The sequence below is a fragment of the Eubalaena glacialis genome, chromosome 18 (genome assembly GCF_028564815.1).
Source record: "Eubalaena glacialis isolate mEubGla1 chromosome 18, mEubGla1.1.hap2.+ XY, whole genome shotgun sequence".
Lineage (NCBI taxonomy): Eukaryota > Metazoa > Chordata > Mammalia > Artiodactyla > Balaenidae > Eubalaena > Eubalaena glacialis.
In genome coordinates this window covers 4,081,870-4,094,949 of record NC_083733.1, presented here as the reverse complement: position 1 = coordinate 4,094,949, position 13,080 = coordinate 4,081,870, and the positions used below count along the sequence as shown (strand labels likewise).

Genomic DNA, 13,080 nt, shown 5'->3' with positions numbered 1-13,080 from the left:
GGATCATGGGGGGTGAGGGAAGTGCGTGGGACAGGGAGGGAAGCTCTGACCCTGATCTGACCTTCGGTTGAGCCCGCTCTCCCCCCTCACCTCAGTGTGGCCTCGGAGCAGGTCCTGGTCCGCTGGCTTAGGCCGTGGCCTCTTCTCTGTGTCCCTTGTGTCCTTCCAGGCCTGAAAACCCCTCCTTTCCTGTTCCTTCCCCTTCTTCTCCCAACAGAAATGTAGCTGCTCTCTTGACCTTAATTCCCTGTCTCGGTGTCTCCCCACCTTTCTCTGTCCCCCATGAACACGGGGCATGTACTGGAGGAAAATGGCCAAAAGAGAGGAGCCCCTGTTTTTCCTGCACTTGCTCAGAATGTCCCAAGTTCAGGGTGTGCTCCCCAGGGGTAGGGGGCGGGGATCTGGGTCTGGGAGCTAGTGTGGGTGGAGGGACGAGAGGCCCTCGCTGAGGTGGCCAAGGGCCCACACTTGCTTCGGGAGCTTTGGTAAAGCAGCCCCAGGGGGTCGGGGGTCAGTGTGGCCTCCTGCCCTGAAGACCCTTTGACCTCCAGACGTTTGCATCCATAATGTTCAGGAAGCTGTATTTTGTGTAGACGGTGCCTGTCCACATGGTAACGTGCTTATCTAATTCTCAATTTTTCTTCCAGTTTTTCCTTAAATAAGCAAACTGGTAGGCGGGGGGGGGGGGGCGGGGGGGGGTAGTTAACCTCAAGTTCCAACCCTGCCAAAGCACAGAATCTTTTCATTACTTTGTCTGTGAGCGTATATTTTTTTATATGGTTGCCAAAAAAAAAAAAAAGAACTTACAGAAATTTAGTTTTTTAGATTTATTATTTTTATGTTAAAAAGATAAACAAAAATGGCCCTCATCCCACCGTCTAGATAATTTCTGTTGATTTTCTTTCTTTACGTAACACTAGTCCAAGGTGAAAAACTAAACAGGAAAGGAAAGTACATGAGGGAACAGGATGGAGAGGCACAGAAGCCTAAGAGGGAAAGGAGATGTTCTTTCACACCCTGTTCTCTCACTTTTGGTCCATCTCTCAGTGATAACCACTCTTAATAATGCACATACCAGCAAATAGATATTTTTTCTAAAAAGGCAGTACTGTGCATTTGCATTCAGTGCTGCATCTGTAACAGCTGTGAGGTGTCCTAATACATGAACGTACGAATGTACCATAATTAATTCGGCTCCCGCCCTGTTGATGGGCATTTAGCTGATTCCTCATTTTCTTCTCTAATTTACAGTGCCACAGTGGACATCACTGTAGCTTTTGCCACTGTAACAGTACAAATTCTTAGTGGCAGACAGACCCTCTTTTTCAAGTGTTTCCCCCCTTTTTTGTTTGCTAAATTGAATGGATCCATGTATATCTCATACTCTCAACATAGTAAGTGTGATATAATATAGTAAGTATTAATATAATCCTTTCTATTTGTAGGACATCTTTTAGCATAGCAAAGGTTCTGGCGCGTAATACTTTAATTTGATTTTCAGCAAGTGGTGTAGGGTACGTAGGTATTCATGTTCCCAGTCATTCTCAGAGTGCTGTCCCTGGGCCAGGAGCCTCAGAACATCAGCTTCCCAAGGCAGTTTGTTAGAAATGCACATTCTCAGGCCCTGCCCCAGACCTGCTGACCCAGAGGCTCCGGGGTGGGCCCAGCAATCCACATCTTCACGCGCCCCCACCCCCGTCCCCCCTGCCAGGTGACTCTGCTGCTGACCACATCTGGGGGGTATCGTCTAAGTCACTGCTCATTCCTGAGAAGGAGGGGTTGGAGGGGGCCAGCGGTTTAAGCCTGAGACCTGAGGCCCTACCTCCAGTTCCGGGTCTGCTCCTTGGGGTGGGGCCCTGGCTATTCCACCTTGAAAGTGAAAGAGGCCAGGCTGATGGATGGTGAGCGCCTTAGTGCCCCAAATCAGACCCGCTCCCAGGCCAGGTGCCTGGACCCAGGGGAGTTCTCTCTGTGGCTTCTCCTCTGAAGTGTCTGGGGAGTGAGGTTCTAGTTTAGAGGTGTCTGTGAAGCATGCTAGTCTTGTCTCAGGAACGTGCAGAGAGAATCCGGTGGAAGGATCCATTAGCCAGTCACCCCTCTTTCCATTCCAGGTGTCACCAGATGGACGACTTCGGGCCTGCAAAGAACCTCATGACCATGTGCTTCACCTACTATCACATCGGTGAGACCCGGGGTGCAGCTTACATGGAAAGCAGACCTGTCACCTTCCAACGCCACGTCAAGTGGGGATTTCTTAAGGCAAAGCTGCGAGGCATCCAGAAAACAAAGGGAGCCGATATTAGGGCGGGAACAAGGAGGAGGGAGACCCCTAGAACAGGAGGAGAAGAACGGTCCACAGCGTGGGTCAGGAGGCTGACGGTCCTGGCTGGGAGGACACGAGAAAGTAGACACACGGGCAGGACATTTCAGGGTAGACGCAGGACATCGTCTTATGTTCTGGCCAAATGTGACACAGGGCCAGCTGTGGACGGGGTTGCGGTGGAGCAGCCCGGGGTCTGGGGCAGAGTGCGGGTCGAGCTCTTTGGGTTCGTGGCCCTGGGGCCTCCTGGTGCATCACAGCTGGGGGCAGCTGGGGGGCTCCCCGTGTTAAGCTCCTTGGGCTGTGACCACTGGCACTCGTTCAGGCCGCCGTGAGGAGAGGGTTGCTGAGGGCTTGCCTGCGGGCTGGAGCTGGGTCAGGGCAGCGCAGGCACCAGTGGGTTGGCTCTTGTGGTGCCTCCCCTACCTCTGCAGCTCAGCTTCATCCTCTCCTCACCTCAGCAGCCCACCCTCTCCCTGCTGCTCTGTGCTGTTGCAGCAGCTGCTCTGACTGCCTTAGCGTGGAGCCCTTTGCTCTGGGGCGGGACACCTCGGCCCGTGGGGTGCCTGGGCCTCGGTCCGTGCACAGCCTTAGGAAGGGACATACCTCTTTTTTCCTCGCTGCCCTTCTCTCACCGTCTCCCACGTCCAATGGCCTCCCTGTTTCAGGACCAGCCCAGGTGCCAGCCAGGCCGTCTGGAATCCGCACGCCCCCTCCTTCCACAAGGAGAGACTCTTGTGTCTTCCTCCATCACTTTGTACGTTACACTCTCCCTGTGTGCGCTGCTCACCCGCCTTCTGGACTTGGTGCTTCTTTGGGGCTGGATCGCTGCCTGTTTCCTCTGCAGCCCCTGGTGGCACCTGGCTGACTTGTACACACTAGGTGCCCAGCGACCACCCGAGAGGGCAGGGGCCCCGGCTCTCCATGTGTTCACGGGCCTCCTGAGCCTCTCGCTTCCCACCGCCGCCGTGTCTGGCGATGGCGGAGGGAGGTGGCCCCGGCCTCCGTGGTTCCAGTTGGCTCTCATCCCTGCTCTCTCCCCCTCCCTCCAGGTAAACCACACCTGCTCCCCTCCGAGTTCAAGGAGAAGCCGGCCGGGAGCATCGACTCCTACTTGAAATCGGCCAATAGCTGGTTAGCGGAGAAGAAGGACATCGCCGAGCGGCTGCTGAAGAACACGTCGGCCAAGACGGAGAACGTCAAGGGCTTCTTCGGGCTGGAGGCCAAGCCCAAGGGGCCCCTGGCCGGGAGAAGCGGGTGAGTGTCGCCTGCGTGCGTCCCTCCCCGACCGTGGGTGTGACAAGGAGGCCACGCTGGCCCGGTGACGGGAGCATCTCTGCGCCCTCGGCCGTCACTGGGGCCTGAGAGCTGCTCCCGGGGGGCAGCTGCCTCCCCACCCTCCAGTTTTCTGGGGCTTCCAAACGCTGTTCCGTTTGCTGACATGCTGGCATGCTCCCCGTGGGCCCGTGTTTCTAGGACCGGAGAGGAGCGTGTGGAAATTGTCGGTAGGCAGGAGGGGAGTTACACCCGCCTCCCTGCACCCCGCCTCCCGCTGCCGTGAGAGAAACCGTGTTCCCCAGGGCAGCGGTGTTCCCATAGCCGCTCGGGGACCCGCGGGGGCGGGGCCGCTTCTGAACAGTGCAGGAACCGAGACTCCCACAAAGCAGGGGCACCCTGTGGTCCCCGCCGTCCCCTCCGACAGCTCGGTTACAGCCAGGCCACTTGGCTTTATTCCTCCTTTGGTCTGGACAGTCTTGGATGCAGAGAAAACGGCACAAAGAAGCCTGAACAACACATCTCAGTTCTAAAAGACTGGCAGGTGGTACATGTAGCGTTGATTTCATAAACATGTTTTCAGAGAAGACCACCTTCGATTTACACATTGGTTATGAGGCATCATCCCGTTTCAGCAACGTAACAGGGTTCTTGGGGTCGTTTAGTCACTGCTATGGTTTCTCTCCCCAAGGGAGAAAGAGGGCAAGCCCCAGGAGAAGCCGCGGAAGACGGGTGAGTGCCTACCCGTGCTCGCGGGGCCAGGCGGTGCCACAGCAGCGCCACGGGGCCTTAGTCCAGCCCGCGGTGAGCCACAGGTCCCCGGACGCCTGGGGCTCCAGCTCCCCCATAGCAGGGGACGCTGTCATACTGCGCTCTGCTCCGGTCTCTAACCGCTTACTGAATTTCCACAGAAAACCCGCCTCTCTGGGGATCAACTCCTCATCCCAGGGGAGTCAAGGAGAGTATCCCCAGGGGTGGGGGAGGTGTTCCCGGGACCCTCCCTGGGGAGGAATCCTCAGGGCCAGGCCTGAGGGCCGCAGGGCAGGTGCCATGGAGTTTCCGCTGCATGTTTGTGTGACCTGTGGGACGATGCGGGGCCTGCCGGGAGGGTCGCTGGAGTCGGGGGGGTGGTGTCTGCCTCGCTCAGTCTCTCTCCCCCTCCCGCAGTGACTGTGTGCAGCCCAGAGGAGGAGAGGAAGGGGGAGAAGATCTACCTGTACACACACCTGAAGCAGCAGCCCATCTGGTAAGGCCACCCTCGACCTGTGTCACCAGCAGCCATGTCTCCATCAGAAGTGAAGGCCACTCACGCCCCCTAGGCGAGCCAAAGGAGAAAAGATGGGCGAGGATGCAGGGAAATTGGAAACTCATACACGGCTGGTGGGATTGTCCCACGCAGCAGCCACTGCCGAGAATGGTCGGGCAGCAGTTAAACAGTTTTAGCCCATGACCCTGGCAATTTTACTCCTGGGTAGATACTGAAAAGAGTTGAAAACAGGTACTCAAGCAAAAACCTGTGCACGTATGTTCATGACAGTGTTATTCGTAAGAGCCCGAAGGTGGATACACGAAATGTGGGCTATCACTCAGCCACGTAAAGAAATGAGGCACCCACACCTGCCACGACGTGGGTGGACCTGGAAGACATTCTGCCACGTGACCCAGGCCCGACACAAAAGACCACGTAGTGTATGTACACAAAATGTCCAGGAGGCAAAGCCCTGGAGACAGAGCAGATTGGTGGTTGCCAGGGGCTGGGGGAAGCCGGGAGTGCGGTGATGAAAATGTCCCGGAAATGGATAGTGGCGATGGTTGCAGAATTCTGTGAATATACTAAAACCCACTGAATTGTGTACTTGAAAAGCGTGCATTTTACGGTATGTGACTTATATCCTAGTACAGCTGTTCTGTATGTGTCAATAATGTACACACGTGACGGTCACGGTTGCAGTGGGAGACCAGTGGTCAGGGGACATCTCGCCCTCTGTCTTTCTCTGAGGACGCTCTCGTCCCTCTGAAGCCTCTCCATCGGTGGCTTTTATTTCCTCACAAGTAGGCGGTGTACTAGCACCTGGAACCCAAAGGGTGTCAGACGTGCCCCTCCCGCGAGGATCACAGTGTAGCGGCGGTGGGAGAACTTGGTACAGCAGAATGGGGCGTGTGAGGCACGCGGCCGGCCAGGGCTGGGCTGCAGCTGTCCCGAAGCCTCCGCGGGGAGGGCCCACCCTGCAGGGCCAGCCTCTGGTGGAAGCAGGGAGAAGGAGCCCAGCAACCCTGGTCCCACTGTCCGTGATTTAGCTCGGGCCCCTCTAGGCTCAGCTGCTGTCTTATCATCCGCAACAGGGCTCAGCCCCACTTTTCTGTACAGAGCCGGGTGGTAAGTATTTTAGGCTTTACAGGCAACCACTGCACTCCACTGCTGCAGTGCCAGAGCCGCCATGGGCAGGATGTAAGTGGAGGGCTGTGGCTGTGACCCCATGAAGCTTGATTTACACAGACAGAGAGCAGGCCGGACTTGGCCCATGTGCCGTAGGTTTGCTGACCCTGATCCTTGGGAAGAATGCTTCTTCCTTGTGTGTCGCTCTAAATGTGTTTGCTCTCTGCACGTGGCCTGTCCCTGCCGGGGGTTCCCATTTATGTTACTAGACCCTGTTCTAGAGAAGCAGGTCTCCTCAAAGCCTCTGCTTCCTGTTGGGAGCCTCAGCCGGAGACAGAGAAGGGGAAATGGCCTTCGCCCACATCCTGCAGGTGGCGGCTTCCCCTTTGACCCGATGAGTCCAGGCTGAGTCCTGGGAGAGCGCACAGATGCCCTCAGGACACTTTGCCGGGTGTGGGGGGAGCCAGCTCCATTTAGGGTAAAGGCACATGGGCCTTGTCTGTCTTGCAGGCACACGCTGAGGTTCTGGAACGCGGCCTTTTTCGACGCTGTCCACTGTGAGAGGAGAAAGCGGTCTCCCACCACCAGGTAGGAACCAAGTCCGGCCCGCTTGGCCTCAGGGAAGAGGACCAGGGCGAGGCTTTACTGTCCCGTTCCTGAAGAGGAGAGCAGGAGGACGGAACGGCTGAGTCGATGCGTCTGTGTTTCTTCCTCAACCCCTTGCAGCCCCGGTGCCCTGCAAGCTGCCTGAAGGGTCCCGGGCGCACCGCTTCACGGGTGGGGGGCCCAGCTTGCATGAGCGCTTCCTGCCCCGGGGCTCCGGCATGACTTGGCCTGACCCTCCTAAGAAATGCAGATTCCCGCTGAGTGAAACCAGCAGGGCCCCCTCGGACCCACTCTGCCTGTCTGTGTGAGACTCCAGACTCCCGAGCTACTTGGCCTGACCCTCCTAAGAAATGCAGATTCCCACTGAGTGAAACCAGCAGGGCCCCCTCGGACCCACTCTGCCTGTCTGTGTGAGACTCCAGACTCCCGAGCTGAGGCCACTGCAGCGGGACCCTGGGTGCTGGGCTCACGTCTGGGAAGGGCAGTCGCTACTGTCAACTTACTCCTCTGGGCCGCAGCTTCCCCGAGGGCAGTTGTGCCACTTCGGAAGACTCCCTTTGTAAACTGGTTCACAAAGCACTGGGCAGCGGCGAGGGCTGGGCGGGTGCTCAGCTCTCTCTGGCCATGGCAGCGAGCTAAGGCTGGTGCCTGCTGTGTGCAGCGGCGGGGCCGGGAAGGGGCAGCAGCCTCCCAGGCCTGGGTCACCTTGTTGGCCCCTCCAGTCATGGGACTTTGAAGTCTGAGTCTCTCCTCGTTGATGAAATGAATCCCCGCCTTCTTTGACCCTGGGGAGACCCCTTAACCTTTCTCGTGGCAGGAGAGAGGGCAGGTGCCTGCTGGTAAGGCTTCAGTCCACGAGCACTTGGGGGATCTTAAGTGAAATCTTTTTTGGGGGGGAAGTAAACCCTATCGGGATGACGTGCCTTGTACCCCATGGCGGCCTGCTGTGGCTGTGTGTCCCGGGAAGGCAGGGGAGCACGTGGAGAGGGAGCAATGCTGGAACGTTCCTAAGGATTCTAGGGAGAGAATTCTCCGCCCTTCTGGGAGTCGCAGATGCAGGAAGTGCCTGTAGGCGAGGGGGATCCTCGTGTTGCTTTGCTGTCGGACTCCTGGGCCACCGCCCCCTGGAACCCCGTCTCCGTATCCGTCTCCGCTGTGACAACCCTCCTTGCGCGCTTGCTCTCTTTTCCATCCGCGTGTCTTGCATGACTTTGACGTGTTCCTCTGTTTACCTGTTTCTGCTGCCGCTGCAGAGGGGATGCTGGAGAGGAGGAGGAGAAGAGGTGTGTGTCCACGTGACTGTCCAGGGACCGTGCGGGGGCCCTTGCGGGGCCACTGGGTCGGAGGGGAGGGGGGTGTGACCAGACGTGGGTGTGACTCGCGGCCGGCGGGCCCAGCGCTGGGACAGGCTGGCGACAGACAGTGGGGAGCTCGCCGAGGATAGAGACCCCGAAATGGTCAGGAGACAGACACGGCCCCCGAGACCCCCATGAGGCCCGGTGCGCATCCCGAGAGGAGAGGGCAGTGAGATCCAGCAGGTCAGCTCCGACCTTGAGCGAGTCCAGCCTCCATGGGCCACTCTGGCCCTCCGAGCGGACCCCGAAACCACACCCTTGGGTTCCCTCATTGTCCGCTCGGTCATCGATCCGGGCTCAGGAGCCGCAGGTCGGGCCAGAGGACCTGTCCCTGCAGTCATGCCTGGGGGCCCGTGGGCTCTGGCAGACCCTCGCCCACTCTGACAGGTCTGGGGGGTCCCGGAGGAAGGACAGCTGCTTCCTCCCCCCAGCCACTGTGTGATGTGAGGCCTGCGTGTGTGAGGGGGTCCCCTGAAGACAAAGGTCTAGAACAGGCTATTTCCTGCGAGCCCACGGTGGGGTCTGACTTCAATTGTTTGAACTTGATATGTGTTCGATATCTTGGTAAGATATTTTTAGAGTGAAAGGCCTGCCTATTCAAAATATAGTTTCTGATTCAGTGCTTTTTTTAAATTAGGTGGAAATTTCCCAAAGCATGCTTCCTTTAATCAGTGATGTATTTTTAGTGCTTATTGTTTTATGAGAAATCTTGTTTTTTTTAATGCAGCCTTATTATGGCTTTAAAAGGAGCATTTAGGCATGGCAGCTACCTCCGTTCCTAAAAAGCCCCCAAGTTCCCACAGACTCTCTGGGGGGCGGGGGTGTGTGTGTAATTAACCAGCCTTCCTGGAGCAAGGCTTCCCGGCACCACAGCCGAGGCCCGACAGGGCTGGAGCACCGTGACCTCTGAGCCCCACGAGGGGAAGTGAGCCTCTGGGCCTCACAGGACTCCTCACCCAGAGCAGATGTGGTCTGGCCATGCACATCCCAGATCTGACCCCCAGGACACCCCAAGATTGGGGGCCGGGGGTTGGCTCTGGGTCCTTGGGCAACCTAGTGCCTCCAGCATGATTCCTCTTTGGCAGACTTTGCCGACGGCACCATCAGCACCCTCTCTGTTCTCAGAGGCAGAAATGTCCCCGTTTCAGGAGGCTTCCTGTTCTGTAAGCTGCTGGACACATCCGGATTCCCACTGTGGCACTTTAGACACACGATCTGCCCTCTTGTGGTATTAGACCTCGACCAGTATTGAATGTTGAACTCAATTTTAAGGAATTGATTTGTTGGTAGGCATTCCCTGATCCCAAATGACCGTCTACCTATCTCTTCAGAGATCAGATAAAATGTCCCAACTCTAGTCCTCGCCACAGCAAAAAGACTCACCTCGTCATCTGGGTCAGGGCTGCTGTGCTGCACGACTGCAAGGGAGCCACTTCCACGTGGTCTGGGGTTGTGCAGTGCACAACCTGCACAACTGTACCCAGCGAGCCTGGTGGTGGTGTGGGAGTTTATGTGCCTGGACAATTCTAAGGGTGACCACTCAGGGAAAGAGGATGGGAAGGAACATGGGATGGGATTAGCATAGTGCCTGGAAGCACATTCCAGGTATCTTCGTGGGGGTCCTGTCAGCATGAGAAGACTGGGAGACTGACAGTGCCGCCTCTGTTGCGCCCTGGTGTCCCGTGGCTCCCGCTCAGCCGCAGCGGCGCCAGTAGCCTCCCTGGGCTGGGAGGGGGGAGAGGAGTTGAGAGTCGATGTTCTCGGTTCTGTTCCTCTTCTTTCAGCTTCTCCATCGCCCTGACCCCTCACCCCCTCATGCTGCCTCTTCTCTCCCTTTTCTTTTGTCTTCTTCCTCTCAGCCCTGTTTCAGTCAGACTCCTTGTCCAGAGTGTCATTTTTAAGGGGAAATAGGCATCTGCTCACTTCTCAGGTGGCCACGCGCTCCCGTGCCCTGGGGGGGTGGAGGTGGAGTGGTGCAGTGGCTTACGGTCCTGGGCCACTGGGGACAAGGGTGCTTGGCCATAAGGGGAGGGGCTGACGCGCTGCAGGATCGGGCGGAGTTGGCTCTCACTCAGGGACACCGAGCTCAAAAAGAGCTCAAAAGAGCACCTTCCCTGCCCGAGCCCTGAGCACCGTGCTCCCTCACGGGGAGCACGTGGGGCCACGCGGCCGTGGTCCCTCCTCGCTGGGTTTCCCGGCTTTGCTTAGAGGCTCTGTGCCGCCTTCACCGTGCTCACGGGCCGTCCCCGCGCCCTGCGAGGCAGCCTGGGAGCAGAGTAAGCGGCAGAGGCGGGCCGGCCTGGCGGGCAGCGTGTGGTCAGAGGCCGCAGACCTCCGCCCTAGGGCCTCGGGCCTGCACACAGCGCGGGGCCCAGGGCCTCCTCGCCGGGCTCTTGACCCCTTCTCCGCCGGCTTCTCGGCACGCCTCCCCGCCGGTGACCCGGGCCTCGGCCTCCGTTGTCCTTGAGCCTTAGAGAAGGATGTGTGGGCAGCGTTCTCATCTCCTGGAGAATGCTCCGGGCAGCCGCTAAGCGCACACTGTCTCTGGGTGCTGAGCCTGGTCTCCGCCAGGAGAAGGTGACGAGTGTGGGTCTTGGGCCCCCAGGCAGAGGGGCAGCCTTCGGGCAGGCTTCCTAGAGCAGCGCCAGCAGCTCTTCGGCAGAGGTGTCCCCTCTGCGTCAGGGAGGCCGGCACCTGTGGGTCAGAGCAGGGGAGGGCCAAGCGACGGGGGTGTGGGCTCTGAAGCCCCTCCACTGCCCCTCCTGTGCTTGCAGGGAGAGGTGGTGCCACATGACCCAGGAGGAGCGGGACGACAGCCTGCGGTTCAACGAGAACATCACCTTCGGGCAGCTGGGGTGAGCGCCAGGGCCGGCCTGCCGCGCCCCCGTGACCCGGACAGGGCCCACGCCCACCCCGGGTCACCCAGGAGATGAGCAAGCAGGGCGGTGTGAGGAGGGGCCGCCCGGTGAGACACTCCTACCCGGGGGCTCTGCTGGGGGAGCGCCACCCTAATGATGTCACACGTCCCTGACTCAGTGTCACTACCACTGTGCGTTCTTAGACGGCTCAGAAGCGCACGATTCACTCCATTTGGCCTTGACTCCGGTTCCCAATTAGTCCGCCCCCTAACACAGTTTCATGGTGAGCAAGGCTGGCCGATGAGGCGACTCGGTTTTACATCTTTCTGTCGATCCCCCGGCCTGGTGGGCTGCATGTCGGGCCCCGGCTCCCTTCCCCTCGGGAGGCGGGAGGGGTGCCAGCTCACGGCCGTGTCCCCCCCAGCACATTCACGCACAACATGCTGGCGTTCGGGCTGAACAAGAAGCTGTGCAACGACTTTCTGAAGAAGCAGGCGGTGATCGGCAACCTGGACGAGGGTGAGTGGCGGCAGGGCCGGGGTTTCAGGAGCAAGTGCGCTGCGTGCCGGAATCCCCACCCCGCTCAGAGGATTGTCCCTGCTGTAATTACAAATGGGACATTAAACGTTCCCGTCTGCCTGCGTGCATGGGACACTTTTCCTTCCATTTGGAGACCCAGTCCTGCTCGGTAGGGCTTGCCCGGGTGGGGCAGGATGGTGCGGGGCCCACCAGGTCAGTGCTTACAGACAGGGCCCAGGAAAAGATATAACTTGGTGCTCAGACTCTGACCTTGAAAATGGGCAGACTCTGGCCCTGAGTTGTCCCTCCTTCTAAATGGCCACCACATGGCCTGCCTTCATTCCTTGAATGACACTGCTGCCGGAGGTCTTGGGGGAGCGGCGGGGGTCTTGAGGTCTTTCCGGGATCTCTGACTTCCGTAACGGAAGGGGACACGTTGCTGATGTCAGCTTCCCTGATCGACAGCTGGCCTTTATGCGTCATCCCACGTGCTACAAAACGCTTCCTCCTTGTCCCCTGAAAAGTCTTCCACTTAGACATAGATGTGTACAGATCAATATTGTTTAACAATAAAACTCCATCCTGGACCAAGTTAAAGAGGGCCAAGGACAGGTGGCCTCAGGAGGTGCCCCTGGACAATCTCAAAGTGCTGCCACCAGCCCCACCACTCATCACAGGGCAAGAACACCGCCCCCTCCACCCCGTGACCCCTGCGTGGCCTCCAGGACCCACGCCTGGCTCCCGTGATAGGGTTCCTCCGCCCACACCAGGCTTCCTGGGGGCCTGCGGGGCTGCCCTCTGGAGCATCATTTCCATGGGAAGATGCATCCTGGTTCCAAGGAGCCCACTGCCAGGCCGAGGGCACACCTTCAGAAGCCCACACGCACCGTGCCCGGGAGGGCCTGCTTTGTCGCCACCCCGAAGGAGAAGGACCTGCCTGTCCGTGTCGCCGCCTCTCTCACGAGGAATAACGTTGTTCTCTCTTCCAGAGCAGTACAAGCTGCTGAGTGACCACGTCGAGCAGATGGCCACCGAGTAGGCCTCGGGAGGTGGCCCGAGGCTCCCCCACGAGGACCGTGGTGCGCGCCTCCCTCCCGGGCCCACGGCTGGCTGTCACCCCCCCCCCGCCCCCCGCCCCCGCATGACATTGGCAGCACCAGAGCCGCCCCACACCGCCCTGGAACTAGCGGTTAGAAGAATCTGGTTGCCTGTTTTCCCTGCCTCCCCTCTGCCTGTGTCTGCTCCCCCCTCTGCGTGCCAAAGTGTCCCTGGGATTACACAGCTAACACCGAGGTGACTGTCCATATCCCCGAGTAGCAGACCTGCGACGTGGGACCGAGGGGGCGCAGGAGGGAGGATGCTGGGTCCAGGATGGGCACGGGGTCCATCGTAGCCTCCTGCGGGAGAGGCTGGGGCGCACGTGGGAGGGTAGGGAAGGGCAGCTGTGGGGTGGCACACGCCAGTGACACAGGGCAGTCAGGAGTGATGATCGGGGGGGCCCCCCTGCAGGGTGGGATTGGGTTCCTCCCACAGTGGGGTTCCTGCTGAGCGGGGGCCAAGCAGAGGGGGCGGGGGCCTCTGAGTGTTGGTCCACGGCTGGTGCTGGCTCTTTCCCGGGTCCCCTCTCCGTGCAGCAGGGACTGGAGCCCCAGGAGGCTCCAGGAGGAGAGGGACACCCCCTATTCCAGGACGGGAGAGAGACCGGGGCAGAGGACGTGCCTTCCCGGCTGCAGAAGGCCCGGCCACAGTCAGGGGTGTGGCCGCCGGGAG

At 59.1% G+C, this 13,080-nt stretch overlaps 1 protein-coding gene across 3 annotated transcripts in view; it reads left to right on the top strand.

Annotated features, from left to right (window-relative positions):
* The window catches only part of KIAA0513 (KIAA0513 ortholog), a 54,257-nt gene extending 41,655 nt beyond the window's left edge, over nt 1-12,602 (top strand). For 2 of the 3 annotated variants that reach the window (XM_061172960.1, XM_061172959.1), the window contains 8 exons: nt 2,112-2,182; nt 3,373-3,577; nt 4,287-4,327; nt 4,763-4,841; nt 6,483-6,560; nt 10,708-10,788; nt 11,216-11,310; nt 12,300-12,602. In XM_061172960.1, the coding sequence (XP_061028943.1) occupies nt 2,112-2,182; nt 3,373-3,577; nt 4,287-4,327; nt 4,763-4,841; nt 6,483-6,560; nt 10,708-10,788; nt 11,216-11,310; nt 12,300-12,349 (700 nt within the window). In that variant the 3' untranslated portion in view covers nt 12,350-12,602. Of the gene's footprint in view, nt 1-2,111; nt 2,183-3,372; nt 3,578-4,286; nt 4,328-4,506; nt 4,729-4,762; nt 4,842-6,482; nt 6,561-10,707; nt 10,789-11,215; nt 11,311-12,299 lie in introns of those variants that run through there. The other variant, XM_061172961.1, reaches the window with a different exon arrangement.
* Nucleotides 12,603-13,080: the final 478 nt, after the last annotated feature.